At 39.7% G+C, this 17,668-nt stretch overlaps 1 protein-coding gene across 2 annotated transcripts; it reads right to left on the minus strand.

Moving 5' to 3' along the window:
• Window positions 1-3,371: 3,371 nt before the first annotated feature.
• Window positions 3,372-17,005, minus strand: hus1 (HUS1 checkpoint clamp component). 2 transcript variants are annotated; one of them, XM_052016491.1, is made up of 8 exons: window positions 16,896-17,005; window positions 15,268-15,395; window positions 12,789-12,965; window positions 11,880-11,987; window positions 9,338-9,412; window positions 6,681-6,780; window positions 4,751-4,882; window positions 3,372-3,651 (listed from the first exon to the last, which is right to left on the minus strand). In XM_052016491.1, exons 1-8 carry the CDS (start codon window positions 16,945-16,947, stop codon window positions 3,569-3,571), a joined length of 855 nt encoding a protein of 284 aa, XP_051872451.1. In that variant the 5' UTR covers window positions 16,948-17,005; the 3' UTR covers window positions 3,372-3,568. The 2 variants fall into 2 exon arrangements, with proteins under 2 accessions (XP_051872451.1, XP_051872452.1); XM_052016492.1 differs by lacking the exon at window positions 16,896-17,005 and adding an exon at window positions 16,082-16,517.
• Between the last annotated feature and the right edge of the window lie 663 nt (window positions 17,006-17,668).

The following is a 17,668-nucleotide window of genomic DNA, read 5'->3' on the forward strand; positions in this document are numbered from 1 at the left end:
GGAAATGTGGGAAACAAGGCATTTGTAAATTCAAGGGAGTGCAGGAAGTGGGGCCCCGGTGAATGGGAAGGGAGGATGCTAACCAGAGGCCCAGTGAGGAGAAGGGAGCGCAGGGATCTGCACCCTATGAGTCAGGTGCCAAACCACCAGGATTTCTGAACAATCAGCTAGCAGTTTATTGGCACTTTACTATAGTCACATCTCAAAGATTAGTCTAGCATGATTTTCCTTTCATAATTCCATGCTGACTCTACTCAATTCTGTTATTCTTTTCAGGATTTCCTGTTATTAAACTATATATTGTATATTCTATCATTTCCCTACTACTGACATTAGAATAACAGGTTGGTTCTCTGCTTTCTCCCTCCTTCCTTTCTTAATTCATTTGGTCACATTTGCTATCCTTCAATCCACAGGAACAATTCCAGAAACTATAGAACTTTGAAAGATGATCCTAAATTTCATGGTTTTGTAGCAAATGAGGAATAGAGGGTGTGGTCTGGTCCCACTCCTACTCCTAGTACCTTTGCCTGAACCCCCACCAGACCTGCACCTACCTGGTCCAGGTAATGGCAGAGTCCGAATGGAAGGTGAGCATCCAGCTTTGTGAATGCTGCTGATAACATTTGACAGCCTGGCTTTGGTGGTTGTCATAGCTGAAACTGATTTTTAATAGATTTAACATTAAAAAAAATACAATTGAAATATAGTTAAAATGTATTAAACTTTTAAAAAAAATAGAAAATGTAAAGTATAACACCTAAAAATACTTCTAAATAATTAAAAAATTAAGGCAATATATTTAAGAAGTAATTTACCTTTTCCTTTGGCCTACAATCCATATTGAATCTGCATTTTGTACTGCATATTAGTTTAAAGCTGGGGAATCCCAGCAAGTTTGGGCTTGAATGCTGAACAACTCTGGAGACTGGTGGTGTGGCAAACTCATAGATTTGAGGTTCCAAATCTTTCAGTAAATCCCGGATATACTCATTTGACAGTTCCAATTGGAATTGCAGAAAAAAGCCAGCACAAGGTCACTTATAAGGTGCTGACCAAATGTATTCTTTTGAGTTCATTTTCAGTATTTGGGCGTTGCTGGCCAGGCCAGGATTTACTGGCCATCCACAATTACCTTCAAGGCGGTGGTAAGCTGCCTTCTTAAATTGCTATGTTAAGGGTGCTCCACAATGCTGTTGAGTAGGGAGTTCCAGCATTTAGACCAGTGATCATGAAGGACCGATGATACATTTCCGGGTTAGAGTGATGTGCTATGCACTTGCATAGAACACAGAACAGTACAGCATGGGGACAGGCCTTCGGCCCACAATCTCCGTGCCGACCACGATGCCGATTTAAACAAATCCCATCTGCCTGCACATTGTCTATATCCCCCCCATTCCCTGCCTGCTTATGTGCCTTTCCAAATGCTTATGGATGTTACTATTGTATCTGCTTTTACTACTTCCCTGGCAGTGCATTCCAGACACCCACCACTCTCTGTGAAAAAAAAACTTGCCTCATTAATCTTTAAATTTCTCCCCTCTCACCTTAAAGCTATACCCTCTAGTATTTGACATTTCCACACTGAGGAAAAGATTCTATCTATCCGATCTATGCCTCTCATAATTTTATGTGCTTCTATCAGGTTTCCCCTCAGACTCCTATGCTCCAGAAAAAATAACCCAAGATTGTACAACCTCTCCTTATCGCTCATACTCTTTAATCCAGGCAACATCCTGATGAACCTCTTATGCACCCTCTCCAAAGTTTCTACCTTCTTCCTGTATTACAGTGACCACACACATTACCCCAAATGTGGCCTAACCAAAGTTTTATACAACTGCAACATGACTTCCTGAATGTTATACTTAATAGCCAGACCAATGAAGGCAAGCATGCTATATGCCTTCCTTACCACCCCATCCACTTGTGTTGCTACTTTCAGGGAGCTATGGACTTGTACCCCAAGTAGATCAATACTCCTTAGGGTCTTGCCATTTACTGTGTACTTTCCTCTTGCATTTGACCTCCCAAAGTGCAACACCTTACACTTGTCCAGATTAAGTTCCATCTGCCATTTCTCTCCACCATGTTTCCAACTGATCTATATCCTGCTGTATCCTTTGACAACCTTCCTCACTATCCATAATTCTGTCAATTTTTGTGTTGTCTGTGAATTTGCTAATCAGCCCATCTACATTTTCATATAAATCATGCTGCCCTGTCCTTCTTGGTGATTAATGTTGTTGGTTTGCGAGGTGCTGTCAGAGTTTTGGAGATGGTACATACTGCAGCAACAGTGCATTGGTTATGGATTGTTTGAGTGAATGTTTAGGGTGACTGATGAGATGCCAATCAATCAACTGCTTTTCCTTGATGGCTTTGAGCTTCCCGAGTTGTTAGAGTTGCACTCATCTGGATAAATGGAAAGTGTCCCATCAGACTTTCAGCTTGTGGCCTGCAGATGGTGGAAAGGCCTTGAGGTATCAGGAGGCAAGTCTTCCACCACAGGATAAAACTCCTCATGCAGCCACGGTGCTTATGTGTGTGGCCCAGTCGTGTTTCTGATCAATGGTGACTTCCAGGATATTGACGATGGGGGGGCTTGGTGAGGATAGTGCCATTGAACATCAAGCAGAGGTGATTAAACTCACTTGTTGGAGATGGTCATTGCCTGGCATATTTGTGGCAGAACGTTACTTGTCCCTTATCATCAGCCTATGTCTGAATGTTGTTTTGGCCCTGCTGCAGGAAGGCATGGACTGTTTCATTTGCCGAGGAGCTGTGAATGGAATTGAACGTGGTGCAATCAGTGGTGAACATTCCCATGTCTGACCTTATGATAGAAGGAATCATCGATGGTTGGGCCTAAGACACCACTCTGAGAAATTTCTACTGTGATGCCCTTGGGCTAGGATGTATGAAAAAAGATTTGGAAAATTATTTCCTCTAATTTGCTACTGCAAGGAGACAAGCTAAAGTAGTAAAAAGCAAATTTAGCACCACTTTTATTGCAGGATGACAATGGTTAGAAAACCAAAACTGCATCACAAAATGTACATGAAAACAAAGAAGATGCAAAAAAAATTGCAGAGGCCAAAATACCAGTGGAGAAATGGAAATACTAATAACAAATTGTGTTTGTTAAAATTAACACATCTGTGGAGTGAAACAGAAAACACGTCCCAGTAACCAACAACTTACTGGAGTAGGCACAGTATGGCAGACACATTCCCTTGGTTATCCAGGAAGGGAATGTGAGCACTCCAGCCTTTCATACTTCATCAGCAACAGGAAAAACAGATCTTAAATTGTTAAGAAATGTGATTCTTTTATTTTGAAACAAGATATAACAATATGATAAATAGTTAAGTTGAAGCTCCATTTATTTAAGTAGCTTTTGAACATCTGTAGCCAATGAGACATCTTTCTGACTTGCCAAAGAGACATTTGCACTAATTCTCAATTAGAGGGTTCATCTTCTTTGCAAGGCTGCTCACTTTTTTCAAGCAAGGATGATAATTCCATGAGTCCACAATATAATTAAATGTCAATAGGAGTCCTCTCATACAAGAGCTGGTATGAAGTACTGAAGAGAGACATCCTCGTGCAGCAAAACAAAATGAATAACTTTTTTATTCACTATATCTGTAAAAAAAAGATTTAGAGTTTGACTAAAATGGAATCAATAATGGCCTCATATTTAGCTTTTGAAGTTGATTTTAAATTTGTTATTGGAGGCATGCCAGTTCTAAAACCTAGGCCATCCAATACAAATGTCTTGTCCTAGTAATGCGGCAGGCAAACAATTAACTTTGGCTTCTGTGCTTTTTCCTTTCTCTCTAGCCTTCCATTCAACTGTTTTCCAGCAAATCTTCAAACTTCTGTTGTTTCCTTTTCAGGCCAAATCTCTAAATCTGATATACGAGTTATTGAAATAGAGAACAAAGTCATTACAAATGGAAGAGATGGGACAAAACTGAAAATGTACATCAAAAAAGTGGAAGGACAAAGAAGAATTTTGATATTTGAAAGAAAAGTGTAAATAAAGAAAATGATCTTCCAAGGAAGGGAAAGAAATTGGTGTTTAAAACATCAGAGGCAGCTGTTAGTTGGTCGTAATGTTTACTCCAATGTGTCACTTGCAATAAATATTTTTTATGAGTTGATGACACAGCTAAATGTTAGTTTAGTTATTATACATATATATCAGCTCAATGAGAGACCAAAAACAATTTTGAATTTTTAGAACTCCATTATTTTCCCTCTGCTGCTGGATCCATTTTCCAAAAATCCATGATTCATGCTTTATCAGAAACTTTGCTGGTAAACTAGTTCTTCAATTCTGAGAATTCAACTAGTCCTTTTATCAATTTGAGAAAAGAAATAAACTGATACAATGTTTACTTGGTATGGAAATAGGAGACCAGATCCAGTTTGTGGTAGTCCCTATAACTAATATCACTGCAATTTTTTTCCATATGCTCACTGGACTACAATGTGTAGGGAAAGAGGAATGATGAATGCCTCATATAAAAATTGACAACATGATATGAAAGGAAAATAATGCAATTCACAATTTTATTTAAAGAATTCAGGGAAAATATTTTTACTCAAGAGTTTGAGAATGTGTGAACACAGTGAGAGGATTATAAAGATCAGGACTAAGAAAGATCATGTCCTGAAGATCAAGTACTGCAAATTCTTTGTCAAAATAGATAAAAATTTAAAAAAAATCTTTACTCACTACATATAGCCTTGCTCGGATTGACCTGTTGCCCGGCAAGAAACTGTAGAAGCCTCTTTATATCAATCCTTGCTTTAGCCATATTTGTTGAATCTCTTCTTTGGAAAAAATCAGGTTGGGTTCCTTCTTCAACTGTTTGGGATAATATTTAACATACAATCTATTACATCATAACCCTTTTGCTAAATCTGAACTTTTAAAAAATTGCTAAACAACATATTTATCAACATTAAATTGTCAATTCTGATAATGAGATTTTTTTATTTTTGTGGATTATGTAGAAGATTGCCAAAGAATACAGCAGGATATAAATCAGTTGCAGATATGGGCAGAGAAATGGCAGATGGAATTTAATCTGGCCAAGTGGGAGGTGTTGCACTTTGGGAGATCAAATGTAAAGGGAAAATATATAATTAATGGCAGGACCCTTAATAGCAGGGGTCCAAATCCATAGCTCCCTGAAAGTAGCTGCACAAGTTGATAGGGTGGTAAAGAAGGCATATGGCATGCTTGCCTTTCTTTGTAGAGGCATTGAGTTCAAGAGTCAGGAAGTTATGTTGTAGCTTTGTAAAACTCTGGTTGGGCCACATCTGGAGTATTGCATTCAATTCTGGGCACCCCATTATAGGAAGGATGTGGAGGTTTTGGAGAGGGTGCAGAAGAGGTTTACCAGGATGCTGCCTGGATTAGAGGGCATGTGCTATAGGGAGAGGTTGGACACACTCCAGTTGTGTTCTCTGGAGCAGCGGAGACCAAGGGGAGACAGAAGTTTATACAATTACGAGAGGTATAAATAGACAGTCAGTATCTTTTTCCCAGCTTTGAAATATCTAATACCAGATGGCATGCATTTTAGGTGAGAGCAGGAAAGTTCAAAAGAGATGTGCGGGGCAAGTTTTTTTTTCACAGAGAGTGGTGGTTGCCTGGAATGCACTACTTGGGAGTCCTGGTGGAGGCAGATACAATAGAGGCGTTTAAGAGGCTCTTAGATAAGTACCTGAATATGCTGAGAATAGAGGGATATGGACCATGTGCATGCAGAAGGGATTACTTTAATTCAGCATGATTAGAATGTGGAGTTTGAAAAGCTCACGAAAGTAGAGACTGCCTGTTTTCTCAACCTGAGATTACAAACAACTAAACAGAAATTTAGCACCATCCCAGAGTAATAAAATTTATTCTGGAACCCAGTGAAAAATTGAGGAAAAGATATTCAAGTATGTTCAATAGTCTATCCCTATTGAAAATCAATATAATTGTATTAAATTTTCACTAAAAATTACTTTTGTTTTCAATTTGCTGTCATCAGCCAAGACCCAGCATCAATTTAGTGGATGATGGTTTCTCTTCATTAGTCAAACAGAATAGCAATGACTCATGAAGTCAACATCTGTGTTAGATGAAGCAAACCAAAAATCCATAATTTTCTGTGTTTAAACTGTTGTTCCACTTGCTGATACTGCTTTGGCAAATAGCTAGAGCTGCAAGACAAATCAATGAGATCAAGCATGAAGATGAACAAAACACAAATGAAATTATGACAAAATTAAAAAAAGAACAATTTAAGAATTAGCTAAAAACATGCTTTTCCATCATGACTTGCAAAAGTCTTGATTAAGAGACTGCACAACAGGTAGAAAAATATCAAAAAGATACCATTAGAACAATATTGAGAAAATAAAATGCAATGTGCAGAAAGAATTAAAGGTTCTTTAAAAATTAAAAAATTAAACACAAAAATCTGTAATAGGAGTAAAACACCTGATGAATAAAAGAAAATGAACTTCCAGTTGCAGACTAAATGCAATTTAGAAAATCATTATAGATGTTGGGTGGCAGAAGAAACAATTTGATAAACTATAGACTAAGTTTAAAACTTCTGTCCTCTTTATTTTCCAATGTGCACATTGTTTTTTTTACACCTACATACCCCAAGGAGGATTCCCAAGTTCTTTAAAATGTGTTGTGACAGACACCAAATCAGTGTCAATTTTCAAATTCATTTCTCCATTCTGATTGGCTTCAATTACCTAAATGGCAAGGAAAAAAAGCACATCTTTGACTGAAATTAGCCATTAATGCCATACCTGAAAGGAGGTACTCATCAAGATCAAGTTAACTATCATGTGTCAAGTAACTAAGGTAATGCTTCAGTTCAAGAACCTATGGCTGAATTTATGCTGGTAATAATTAGAAATTGTTTCATCAGCAATTGACAGATTTTGTATCTCTGAGTAATAGTATTTGGCCAGTACAAATGGAGTTCTGCTGCTTCATTTCACAAATTCATATTCAACAATAAAGTACCACTGGGGCTTTGAAAGTCCTTAAATAAGGTAAGATTTACATCAGTGGTAGGAAAATCGTTGGAGAAGATTCTAAGGGACAAGATTTACATTCACTTGGAAAGGCAGGGACTGATTTGGAGGAGACAGCAGGGCAGATTATGTCTCACAAACCTGATTGAATTTTTTTGAGGTAAAGAAGGAGACTAACAAAGGCAGGGTGGTAGGTGTTGTCCATATGGACTTTAGTAAGGTCTTTCACAAAGTCCCACATAGTAGGCTGTTCCAGAAGGTAAAGGCACAATGTATTCAAAGCTTGTTGGAAAACTGGATCCAAAATTATCTGGGTGATAAGAGGCAGAGCGCGATAGTGGATGGACATTTCTATGACTGAAGATCTGTAACAAGTGGTGTACCCCAAGGATTTATGTCAAGTAGACTTGGATGAGAATGTAGATGTTAGGATTAGGAAGAGTGCAGATGACATAAAAATTGATAGAGTCATAGATAACGAAGAAGGTTGTTCAATGATACAGCAGAACATAAATGAGCTGGAAAGTTGGGCAGAGTGGTGGCAGATGGAATTTAATTCAGACAAGTGCGAAGTAATGTACTTTGGGAGGTCAAATTCTGTTAGGACATATAGAGGAAATGACAGGGACCGTTAGGGCACAGAGAGACCTTGGGGAGCAAGCCCATCGCTTCCTGAAAATGAAAAACGGGTGGATAGTGTAGTGAAAAAGACATTTGATTTACTTGCTTTCATAGGTCAAGGCATTGAATATAAGAGTTGGGATGTCATGTTGCAGTTGTAAGGAAAAATTGGTTTGACCAGACTTGGATTATTGTGTACAGTTCGAGTCACCACACTACAGGAAGGATGTGGTTGGAATAGAGAGAGTGCAGAAGAGATTCACTAGGATGCTGCCTGGAATGGAGGGTTGTTGTTATAAGGAGAGTTTGGATAGGCTGAGTTTGGCCTCAAAGGAACATAGGAGGCTGAGGATAGATAGTCAGAATCTTTTTCCAAGGGCAGGGGAGTTGAGAACTCAAAGTCACTGGTTTCAGATGAGACGGGAGAAATTTAAAGGATATCTGAGGGATAAGATTTTCACATGGAGGGTGGTGAACATTTGGAATGACCTGCCAGAGAAGGTAGTACAGGTAGATACTACCAGAATGTTGAAAAGGCATTTGGGCAGGTACTTGGAAAGCAAAGGAATGGAGGAATAGGGGTCTAATGCAAGCAAATCGAATTTGTGTAGATAGGCATCATGGTCAGCATGCACAAGGTGGGCCATAAGGGCACATTTCTGTGCTGTATGATCCTATGACTCGATGAATTTTTACAGTTCAGAAGGTGGTCAGCCAGATCTTCATGGTCATACCTACTTTCTGCAGGCTAAATCACTAGTTCCACCACCCATTCCTGGCTTCTTCTGCACAGCTTCACAACCTTTTTCCCCACATGTATTTATCCAATTCCCTCCACATGTGTTTATACAGTTCCCTGATCAACAGACAATACATTCTGGATTCTAACCACTCACACTATGTAAAACAAAAGTCATATCACTCCTAACTCTCCCATTCTTTTTTTTAAACCCGTGACCTCTTGTTCCCGGCCCTTCCATCTAAGGTATGAGCCTTCCATTATCAACTCTGCTCAGGCCCCTCGTTATTTTATATATTTCTATCAAATCTCTCCACAGCCTTCTTAGGCCAAAATAAAGATGACCCTTGCCAAATTGGCACGAGACATTCACCATTAAATATTAAATGAGAATTTTGTGGGCCAACAATCTGTGATCTAACATCCCAATGCTAGGATCTTAAAAACCGAGTATAAAATACAATAATTGGCATGTTTTACAGATGAACAGCTTCATTTTATAGGCGCAGCTCACTGGGTTCAACAACCTGTTCTACATTTCATTGAGATCAAAGTGGTATCTTTACATCAACTTCACTTTTCCAGCCGATTTGCAAATTTCTTAGTTTCCTTGATACCCAAGATAATCTGTTCATCTGAGTCCTGAGTAGACCCACTGACTGAACATGCACAGCCCTGAACAGAGAATTCCAAAGATTCATAACCTGGAATGAGGAAACTTCTCATCAGAGTCCTAAATGATCACAATATCCCTATTCAGTGCGCCTACTTATAGGAAAATAGAATACTTCAAAAATTCTGTTAATATTGTCCTCCAGAAATAAACTTTTTCAGCAATTAAGGAGGCAACTGACTTTATAAAATAGAAACAAAATGGAAAACTTAATTGAACACAGGACACACACTCACAATATGGTTAGAAAGATTCTTCATTCTTTCCACAACACTCTTCATGGTCTTCAGTACTGGGAGATAAATACTGACCTTTAAAATCAATGATAATTAGATGTACCATGTGGAAAATACAGACAGTATGTTAATAACAATTACATTAAACTTAGGTACAACATATAATAAAGCAAAGATGGACCAAATGGATGCAGATGTTAGCAATTCAGCACAGGATTCCTGGGCTTTGGCAGAAGTGTCTTTAGTAACATTGGGAGGAATTGTATGTATTTTCCAGCAGAGGTGGGAAGAGAGGAATGGTGCATGAAAGGGTGGTGGGAATTGGGTGGGGGGTTGCTGGAGAGCAGATGCACTGATCAAAAATCACATCAGAAGTGAACTGGGATTTTGCTGAACTTTGGAAAAACAATCTGCCATTCAACGTTTCTTGACCACATACCACCAAAATCCTGATGCTTTTCTGTAAGTAAAATTCTGTTTCAAGTTAGTTAAAATCACTTCTCTTTAACCAAAATGCATCACTTCTCATTTCCTAACACTTAATTTATTTTCCATTTCTTGGCACATTAATATATTTTATTAATTCCTCCGTAACTTCCTTTTTTTAAATTGTAAGAATTATGATCACAATAAAATACAAAGCATAGTTAATTCTTTAGAAGACCAAATAAATTTGCAAAGGAAGATGTAAGTGATTATAATCTGAAAATAATCAGACTCATCAGCATGAAAAAGCTGAGAGGTTTCACAATACAGGTTAATAGGACAATGAAAATAACTGAAAGCCAATATCAACACATGGAGTGAAGATACACGAACAGGATTGAAGCACACATATGAGCTTGAGAAGTGGTTTAATCAGATCCATTTTTCTTAAAAATGCAACAATAAATACAACTTCACATAACATGACTCCTCAAATATAATTTGTTTGAAAAATTCTCTTCTAACTTAAGGATACCTACTTTCATGTGTATAAAGTGTGCATATTTTGGGAATAAATACCAGAGCAGTGTGTATACCTTAGGGGAACTTAAGTAAATCACCAAATTAGGAATTATGCAAAGGTGCAAGATGGAAACTTCTGGATATAGATACAAATTATTTACTCCATCTACAAGGCACAAGTTGGGTCTGTGATAGAATACACAACATTTCCCTAAATGAGAACAGCTCCAAAAATGCTCCAGATGCACAATACCATCCAGGACAAAACAACATGTTTGATTGGCATCTAAGCCCCCATCCTATACATTCATTCCCCCTATCACCAGTGCACTACAGCTGCAACAAATATTATCCATTAAACACAATTCACCTATGGACCTAGGCTAGTTGCACAAGGGAAAATCACCACTTTCATGATCTCCTCCCAGTCACACATCATCCTGACTTGGAATACATTTCCATTCCTTCATCACTACTAGGTCCAAATTCTGGACCTCTACCCAACAGCATTGTGAGGGTACCTTCAACAGAAGCACTGCAAGCATTCAAGAAAGTGGCTGACCATCACCTTCTCAAGTGTACTTTAGGAAGCAAGGCAAACACACACCAGTCTTCATTGAAGGCTGTGCAGTGCAAAGGGTGAGCAGCTTCAAGTTCCTGGATGTCAACATCTTGGAGGATCTATCCTGTGCCCAGCACATAGATGCAACCATGAAGAAGATATGCCAGTGTCTCTACTTTCTAAGATGTTTAAGGATATCTGGCACATTATCAAAGACCCTGACAAACTTCTACAGAGGAAAGCATGCTGACTGGTTGCATCATGGCCTGGTATGGAAACTCCAATGCACAGGAACATAACAGGCTACAGAGAGTAGTGGGCTCAGCCAGTTCCGTCATGGATATTGCTCTCCCTAACATCAAGGACATCTACAAGAGGCGATGTCTCAGGAAGGAAACATCCATCATTAAGGACCCCTACCATCCAGGCCATGCTCTCTTCTCGATGTGACCATCAGGCAGGAGGTACAGGAGCCTGAAGACCCACACCTCAAGTTTCAGCAATAGCTTCTTCCCCACTGCATTCAGGTTCTTAAACTGACCTGAAAAACCCAAACACTACCTCTGACTATATTTCCTTTTTTTCAACTTGCACTAATGTCATTACATTTATTTTGTTGCTCAAGTTATGCATAATTTATCTTAATTTAAGTTTGTTAACTTGTATTTGTAACGTACTGTGCTGCTGCTGCAAAAAGCTAATTTTCATGGCATTTGTACCCTGGATATTTATGCCTATGACAATAAACTTGAACTTGACTTGTCAGTCAGGGAACAGCATTAATGTTGTCCTTGCCAAAATGTCCACATTTAAAAAAAAACAAATAAATAAATTTTAAAAATAATAATTTCTCTACTCTACTGCTCTACAGTAAGGGGTCTGAAATGAAACCAAATCAAAAACCCTAGTGCTAGTAATGAAGCATTTTCTAGCAGTGCTAAAATATTTACAATTTAGATGAAATACATTTAGTAATGAAGTATATGTTTGAAAGTAAAAAAAAATCAAAGAAAAATACACCTTATTACTTACATCAAAATCTGGAACCCTGGGTTCTTCAAAATCATTCCAAAGCTTTCTGGGGATAATGCTAACAGGAATGTCATGTGTAACAATCCGACTGTGGCTAGAGAGCGATGGCTGCAAGGACAGGAAGTAAGTTATGTCTCGCTTTACCAACAAATAGTAGAAACGGCATTCATGTATAATTGCGAAATTGCCAATAGTTTGTGTATAGAATTCTACAACTGAAAATTTTACTTTTAACCACAGGTATTTTATGTAACAACATGCATAATGGGAGGAGTGCATTAATAGATCCAGGTTCCCCGATTCCCATATTATACACTGATTTACAGTACTATATTTATCTTCTGCTTCATTTCCTCTTTAATTTCTCACCTTGTCGAAAACACTTTTATACAGCATCTGCAACACTGGTCTTTTGCATGTTTAAAGTTTAATTTCCATTTGGCCATTCTCTTCTACATGTTTCTCAATGTTACACCATAACCCCCCGGCTCTAATGTTCTATGCCTTGGCTGATAAATGCTAGCATTGTGTACAGCTTCTTCACCACCTTTGGTGATTTTTGGACTTTTACATCGAGGTCCTTTGGTTCCTCAATACTGCCAAGGGCCTTACCATTCATTGTGTATGTCCTAACCTTATTAGTCCTCCCAAAATACATCACCTCACAATGATCCATATCATCAAGCCATTCTCATAACACTGACAAGAGCCACGGGGGAAACTTTGCTTCGTACAACTCACAAAACTAAGAATTATCAAAGAGCTAAACTGCAAATTTTGTAAAAATGATAAATCTTCATGACTGCAGGGTGTAAAAACATTGATTCTTACAGTATGAAAAACATCTTTAATAAATGACACGTGTCACTGGATGAAATTGTTGGCATTATAAATTTTCAAAGGTCTTACCAGTTCCACAGCAATGGTAATACATGGACAATGCTTCATGGTGAGTTTTATTTTCACAGTTTTAGCATTCTGGGAGGTTTTCAAGGACCTCGAGAGATTTTCAGGGGTTAGTTCCAGATAAATTTCATTATACTCTGCTGATACACCTTCAATCTGGAACTCATCAAAAAAATTACCCTGCACATTTGAAGAAAATGCACATGTTAAATTGCTGAGACATGCAGCACTTACAAATATTTGGCAGTTATGCTTTTTAGGTTTGGCTTTACAGAAGTCACTCCCAGCACAGTTCATCACTAACATTTTGAAGTAACAAAACTGCTACAGGGGACAAATGTCAGGGTTGGCAAGCTTATTCTCGGATGTCTTGCCAATCCTATTCCTTGCACCAGGCAGTCTGAATGCAAATGCCTTTTCAATACGTGGGCAAAATTTTTAGATGTGGCAATGGGGATGCAATTATAGGCAGAACAATGGAAAAGATGGAAATAGGTGTCAGGGTGAGGCAATACCCGAGAGATAGTTAATAAAGTCAACTCACTTTTTCTACACATCTCACAGTCACTATTAGTAAACTAGCATGCTGTTCCATTCATATCAAGACAAAATAACAATATGAAGAATACAATGGCACTACAGAACAACAAATCATCAGGAGATGGTTTCCATCCTAGAGTTTCAGGTACATTTCCCTTACATTGGAAAATCGCACACATCAACGTCATTAATGAGGGAGAGAGGGGGAGAGGGACAGACAGACACCAGGATGTCATAGACCAGTTTACCTAACATCTGTAACTGAAAGATTATTAGAGTCTACAATTATGGATGGAGCACTCAAACATTGAAAATGTTCAACTGATCAGAAAGTTAACATGGATTTTTTTTAAATGTGATCTCACCTGACAAACCTGACTGTACGTTTATGAAAATCTGACTAAAGTTATGGATTGGAGAATGTTTATGGATGCAATTTATATGGACTTCCAGAAGATGTTTGATAAAGTCATTCACTGGAGGCAATTAATTAAGATTTAAATTTACTGGATTGAAGGTAAATTGTTGGTTTGGAAAATGGGTGAGCAACAGCAAAAAGAAAGAAGGGATAATGGACAGGTACTCAGATTAGCAGAAATGAAAACAAGAAACACTGCAAACAGTAAGTCAGGCAACAGCTTTGATAAGAGAAACAGTTAACTTTTCAGATCAAAGAACGTTGGTGAGAACTGCAAAATAGAGAAAACAAATAGTTTTAAATTGCACAGAAGATAGGAGGAACGGATAGGACAAAGGAAAATCTCTGATAGAGAGAGACCAAGTGGGTTAACATAACAGTTTAGAGACAGATTATGCTTCTTTGTCCATGTTACGTGTTGCTAATGGTATGACTGTGGGATATGCCCTTCAGGTCAGGCTGTATTAATGGAAAGAGAAAAACTGAGACAAAATCATTGATGGATGCCTGGCAGAAATGGCTGATTTTGATAATAGAGAAAAATGAGAGCAACTTGAATTTTCAGTCAAATTAGGAGGATGTAACTAGTGGTGTTCCTCAAAGATCTATATTAGAGCTGCAATTTGCAACAATTTATATGTGAACTAAAGCTATATCAACAAGTTTGCAATAACCTGAAGAGAGACAGAATTATATATAATGGAGGTAGGCAGAAGCATTAAATTACAAGATTTTATCTAATCATGTGATGAAATACCAACATTCATTGAACTACCGGTCAACTTGTAATTCCCCACCTGCATATTATGGCCCGACCCAGAGCACCCGACTTCCAGTTCTCCTGCTGGACTCACCACAGTGAAACACAAACATTCTGAACTGATGAGCTGGATGCATTTTGCATTCTACCCCTCAGCTTTTCACCAGGCAGCACAGCCCTTTACATCAAAAAAAATTATATAAAGAATTTCATCAGAGGCATTCAAAAGCAGTTCAAAAGGCTTTCTACAGCAGAGATGTCAAAAGCCATCAGGGACTAGCGGGGCAAAGCCTTGGCCTTTGAATGCTCAGCCCCACACTGCCTTGTGGGAGGCTGCAGCACCTGATCTCCAGGTCAATTGGTCTCACAGAGGCATAAAAGGCAAGCTCAATAGATGAAGAAGTGCAGGATGAGGTGACCTAAGTGTAGGTGGAAGGCTATTTCTTACACAACCCATTGCATTTCGTTCAGATAACTTTCATACTCCATTCACCATTGTGTTTGCCCATTCAACATGGTGATGGTTTTTAAAACACCATCTCCAAATAAGAATAAAGACAGGGAGAAGATTAAAATAAACTGGATAATAAATTATAAACAGCCACACTAAAACATTAGAGTTGAGTAAAAATAACTTGGGAGATAAATATGTAAATGTATAAGTTTGTAAATAAACACAAGTACAATATCTCATATTGGGTACACAAACTAGAATTATATCTATCACCAAAAATCTCAGTCAATTAGTTTAAATTTCAGTTTACCTGAAATAGCTGACACCACATAGCAACACCTCCACTAGCAACTTTGTCAGACAGGATAAAGAAAAGTTTGTCAGAAGTAAGTCTCAAAATACATGATTTTGTGAGCTTCGAGATCGTGTTCACTATACCTGTGGATATACACAAATTCAATGATTAAGATACATAATTTGGTCACGATAATTCTAAGTCAATTTTCACATTGAAAAATAGGAATTTTTTCAACAGATTGGGCTGCAAAGTTCGGTCTAGTTTGGTCCATGTTTCAAGATAGATCACTGTGTAATTATCAGATATAACAAGCCTGACTTATTTTCTCCTTTTTCATGGAAAGTGACACCATTTGGAGCTCCTGAATCAATGAGCGTATTCTGGTAATGAAGTCATTATCTTTTGCATAACCCATTCAATCATTATCCTCTCTCACAGGATCTAATTTGGTCTTTGTTATCAATGGTGGCTGGAGGCTAAATTTTAACACGGTACTATAAAAATGACAGGTCAAGTGTTAAAAGTTAATTGAGATTTGGATATGCTTAAAACAGATAAGCATTTGCCTCACTTTACACACATACTAAAAACAAACTAATACTTCTTGCTTCCACTGACTTGCATTTAAATGGCAGCTTTCAATACTTCAGCATTTTAAAGCCAATGAACATTCTGTCACTGCCCATGTGGGAAATGTGGCAGCCCAAATGTACGTAGTAATACCCCAGAAGCAATAGGCTGAAAATGATTGGATAATGAGTTTGCAGCAACATCAGCTAACGGATAAATATTACACTAGATACTGGAGAAAATTCCCCTGATGTACCTCAATATATAGCCATCTGAGAGAGCAGAAGGGTACTTGAGCAAAGTCTCATCCTTGAAACAACACTTCCTCGAATGTGGCACTTCTGTACTAACTCAAGTTCTCAAACTTCGGGTGGACATTGGATCCGTAATTCAAAGGATGAGCCTCAAATAGGTTCGGTTTCATACAGCAGCAAATGGGAATGGTGTCAGGGAGGAGTAATAAAAGTTTCTGGAAGGACAGCCAGCATAGAACTCCCAAGATGAGGTTCAAATATGGAGTTGTGGGAAGAATAGGCACAGATTTGGGACGCAATAATAAACTCTGGGACTTTGGAAAGGAAGTGGAGTGGCTTCCGAGGACAGCATGGCCAAGGATGGATTTTCTGAGGAAAGAGAAACTAATAAAGGGAGGGTGTGCCGAAGAACACTTTCCAAAATACCTTTGCTCAACACCTCTGTCCTCTCAGCAATTATAAATGGAAACCAGAAGTGGGAAATGTTGGTGATGACGCGAGGGGCAAGAGATGTGCTTTGACCTAATATTTCAGAATTTTTGACCACTATAAGTTTGGAGAAAGGGACACAAAGTGCGGGCATGGAAACTGACTCGGTGAAGTTTGCAAAGGTCGAAGAGAAATTAGGTGCAATTTTTTTTTGCGCCTGAGAAGCAAACAGTAAATGGACAACAGGACCTTCCGCCTCGGGCAGCGGGCGGGAGAGGCGCCCCGCCCACGGACCGAGCGAAGCGCTGCGCCGCCCCCGCCGGGCGCCCCCGGACCGAGTGGACCGAGCCGACCCCGCCGGGGGCCCCCGGACCGAGCGGCACTCACGAGTGAAGTGATTCAAACAACCAACGTCCACGATCTTCGCGCGAAACTTCATCGCCGTCAGTCAGGAAACGTCACAGCCCCAAGGCTTCCGTCCGCCCGGCCACCGTCACTTCCGCTCCGGTCGGGACGCGGATCCGTTACCGTGGCGACGGCTGCTGGACGTCCCGGAACCGGAGGAGACTGGCAGCCACGCTGGGCCGCCCATCGGCACCGCAACCGGGGGCCACCCTGACCTGCGGGGAGAGGGGTGATGAGGGGGCACCCTGATCTGTGGGGAGAGGGGTGGAGGGGGCACCCTGATCTGTGGGGAGAGGGGTGATGAGTGGGCACCCTGACATATGGGGAGAGGGGTGATGAGGGAGCACCCTGATCTGTGGGGAGAGGGGTGGAGGGGGCACCCTGACATGTGGGGAGAGGGGTGATGAGGGGGCACCCTGATTTCTGGGGAGAGGGGTGATGAGGGGGCACCCTGACATATGGGGAGAGGGGTGATGAGGGGGCACCCTGATCTCTGGGGAGAGGGGTGACAAGAGATCATCCTGGCCAGCGGGGAGGCAATGAAGGGCCACTCTGGTTCACGGAGAGAGGGGTAATGAGAGGTCATCCCGGTCTGTGGGGAGAGAGGTAACGAGGGGTCATCCTGGCCCACGGGAAAAGGAGCAACAAGGGGGTCACTCTGGTCTATGGGGAGAGGGGTAACGAGGGATCACCCTGGCCTGCGGGAGAGAGACAATGAGGGGTCATCCTGGCATGGAGAGACAGGGGCAACACGG

Source organism: Pristis pectinata, chromosome 5 (assembly GCF_009764475.1).
Source record: "Pristis pectinata isolate sPriPec2 chromosome 5, sPriPec2.1.pri, whole genome shotgun sequence".
Lineage (NCBI taxonomy): Eukaryota > Metazoa > Chordata > Chondrichthyes > Rhinopristiformes > Pristidae > Pristis > Pristis pectinata.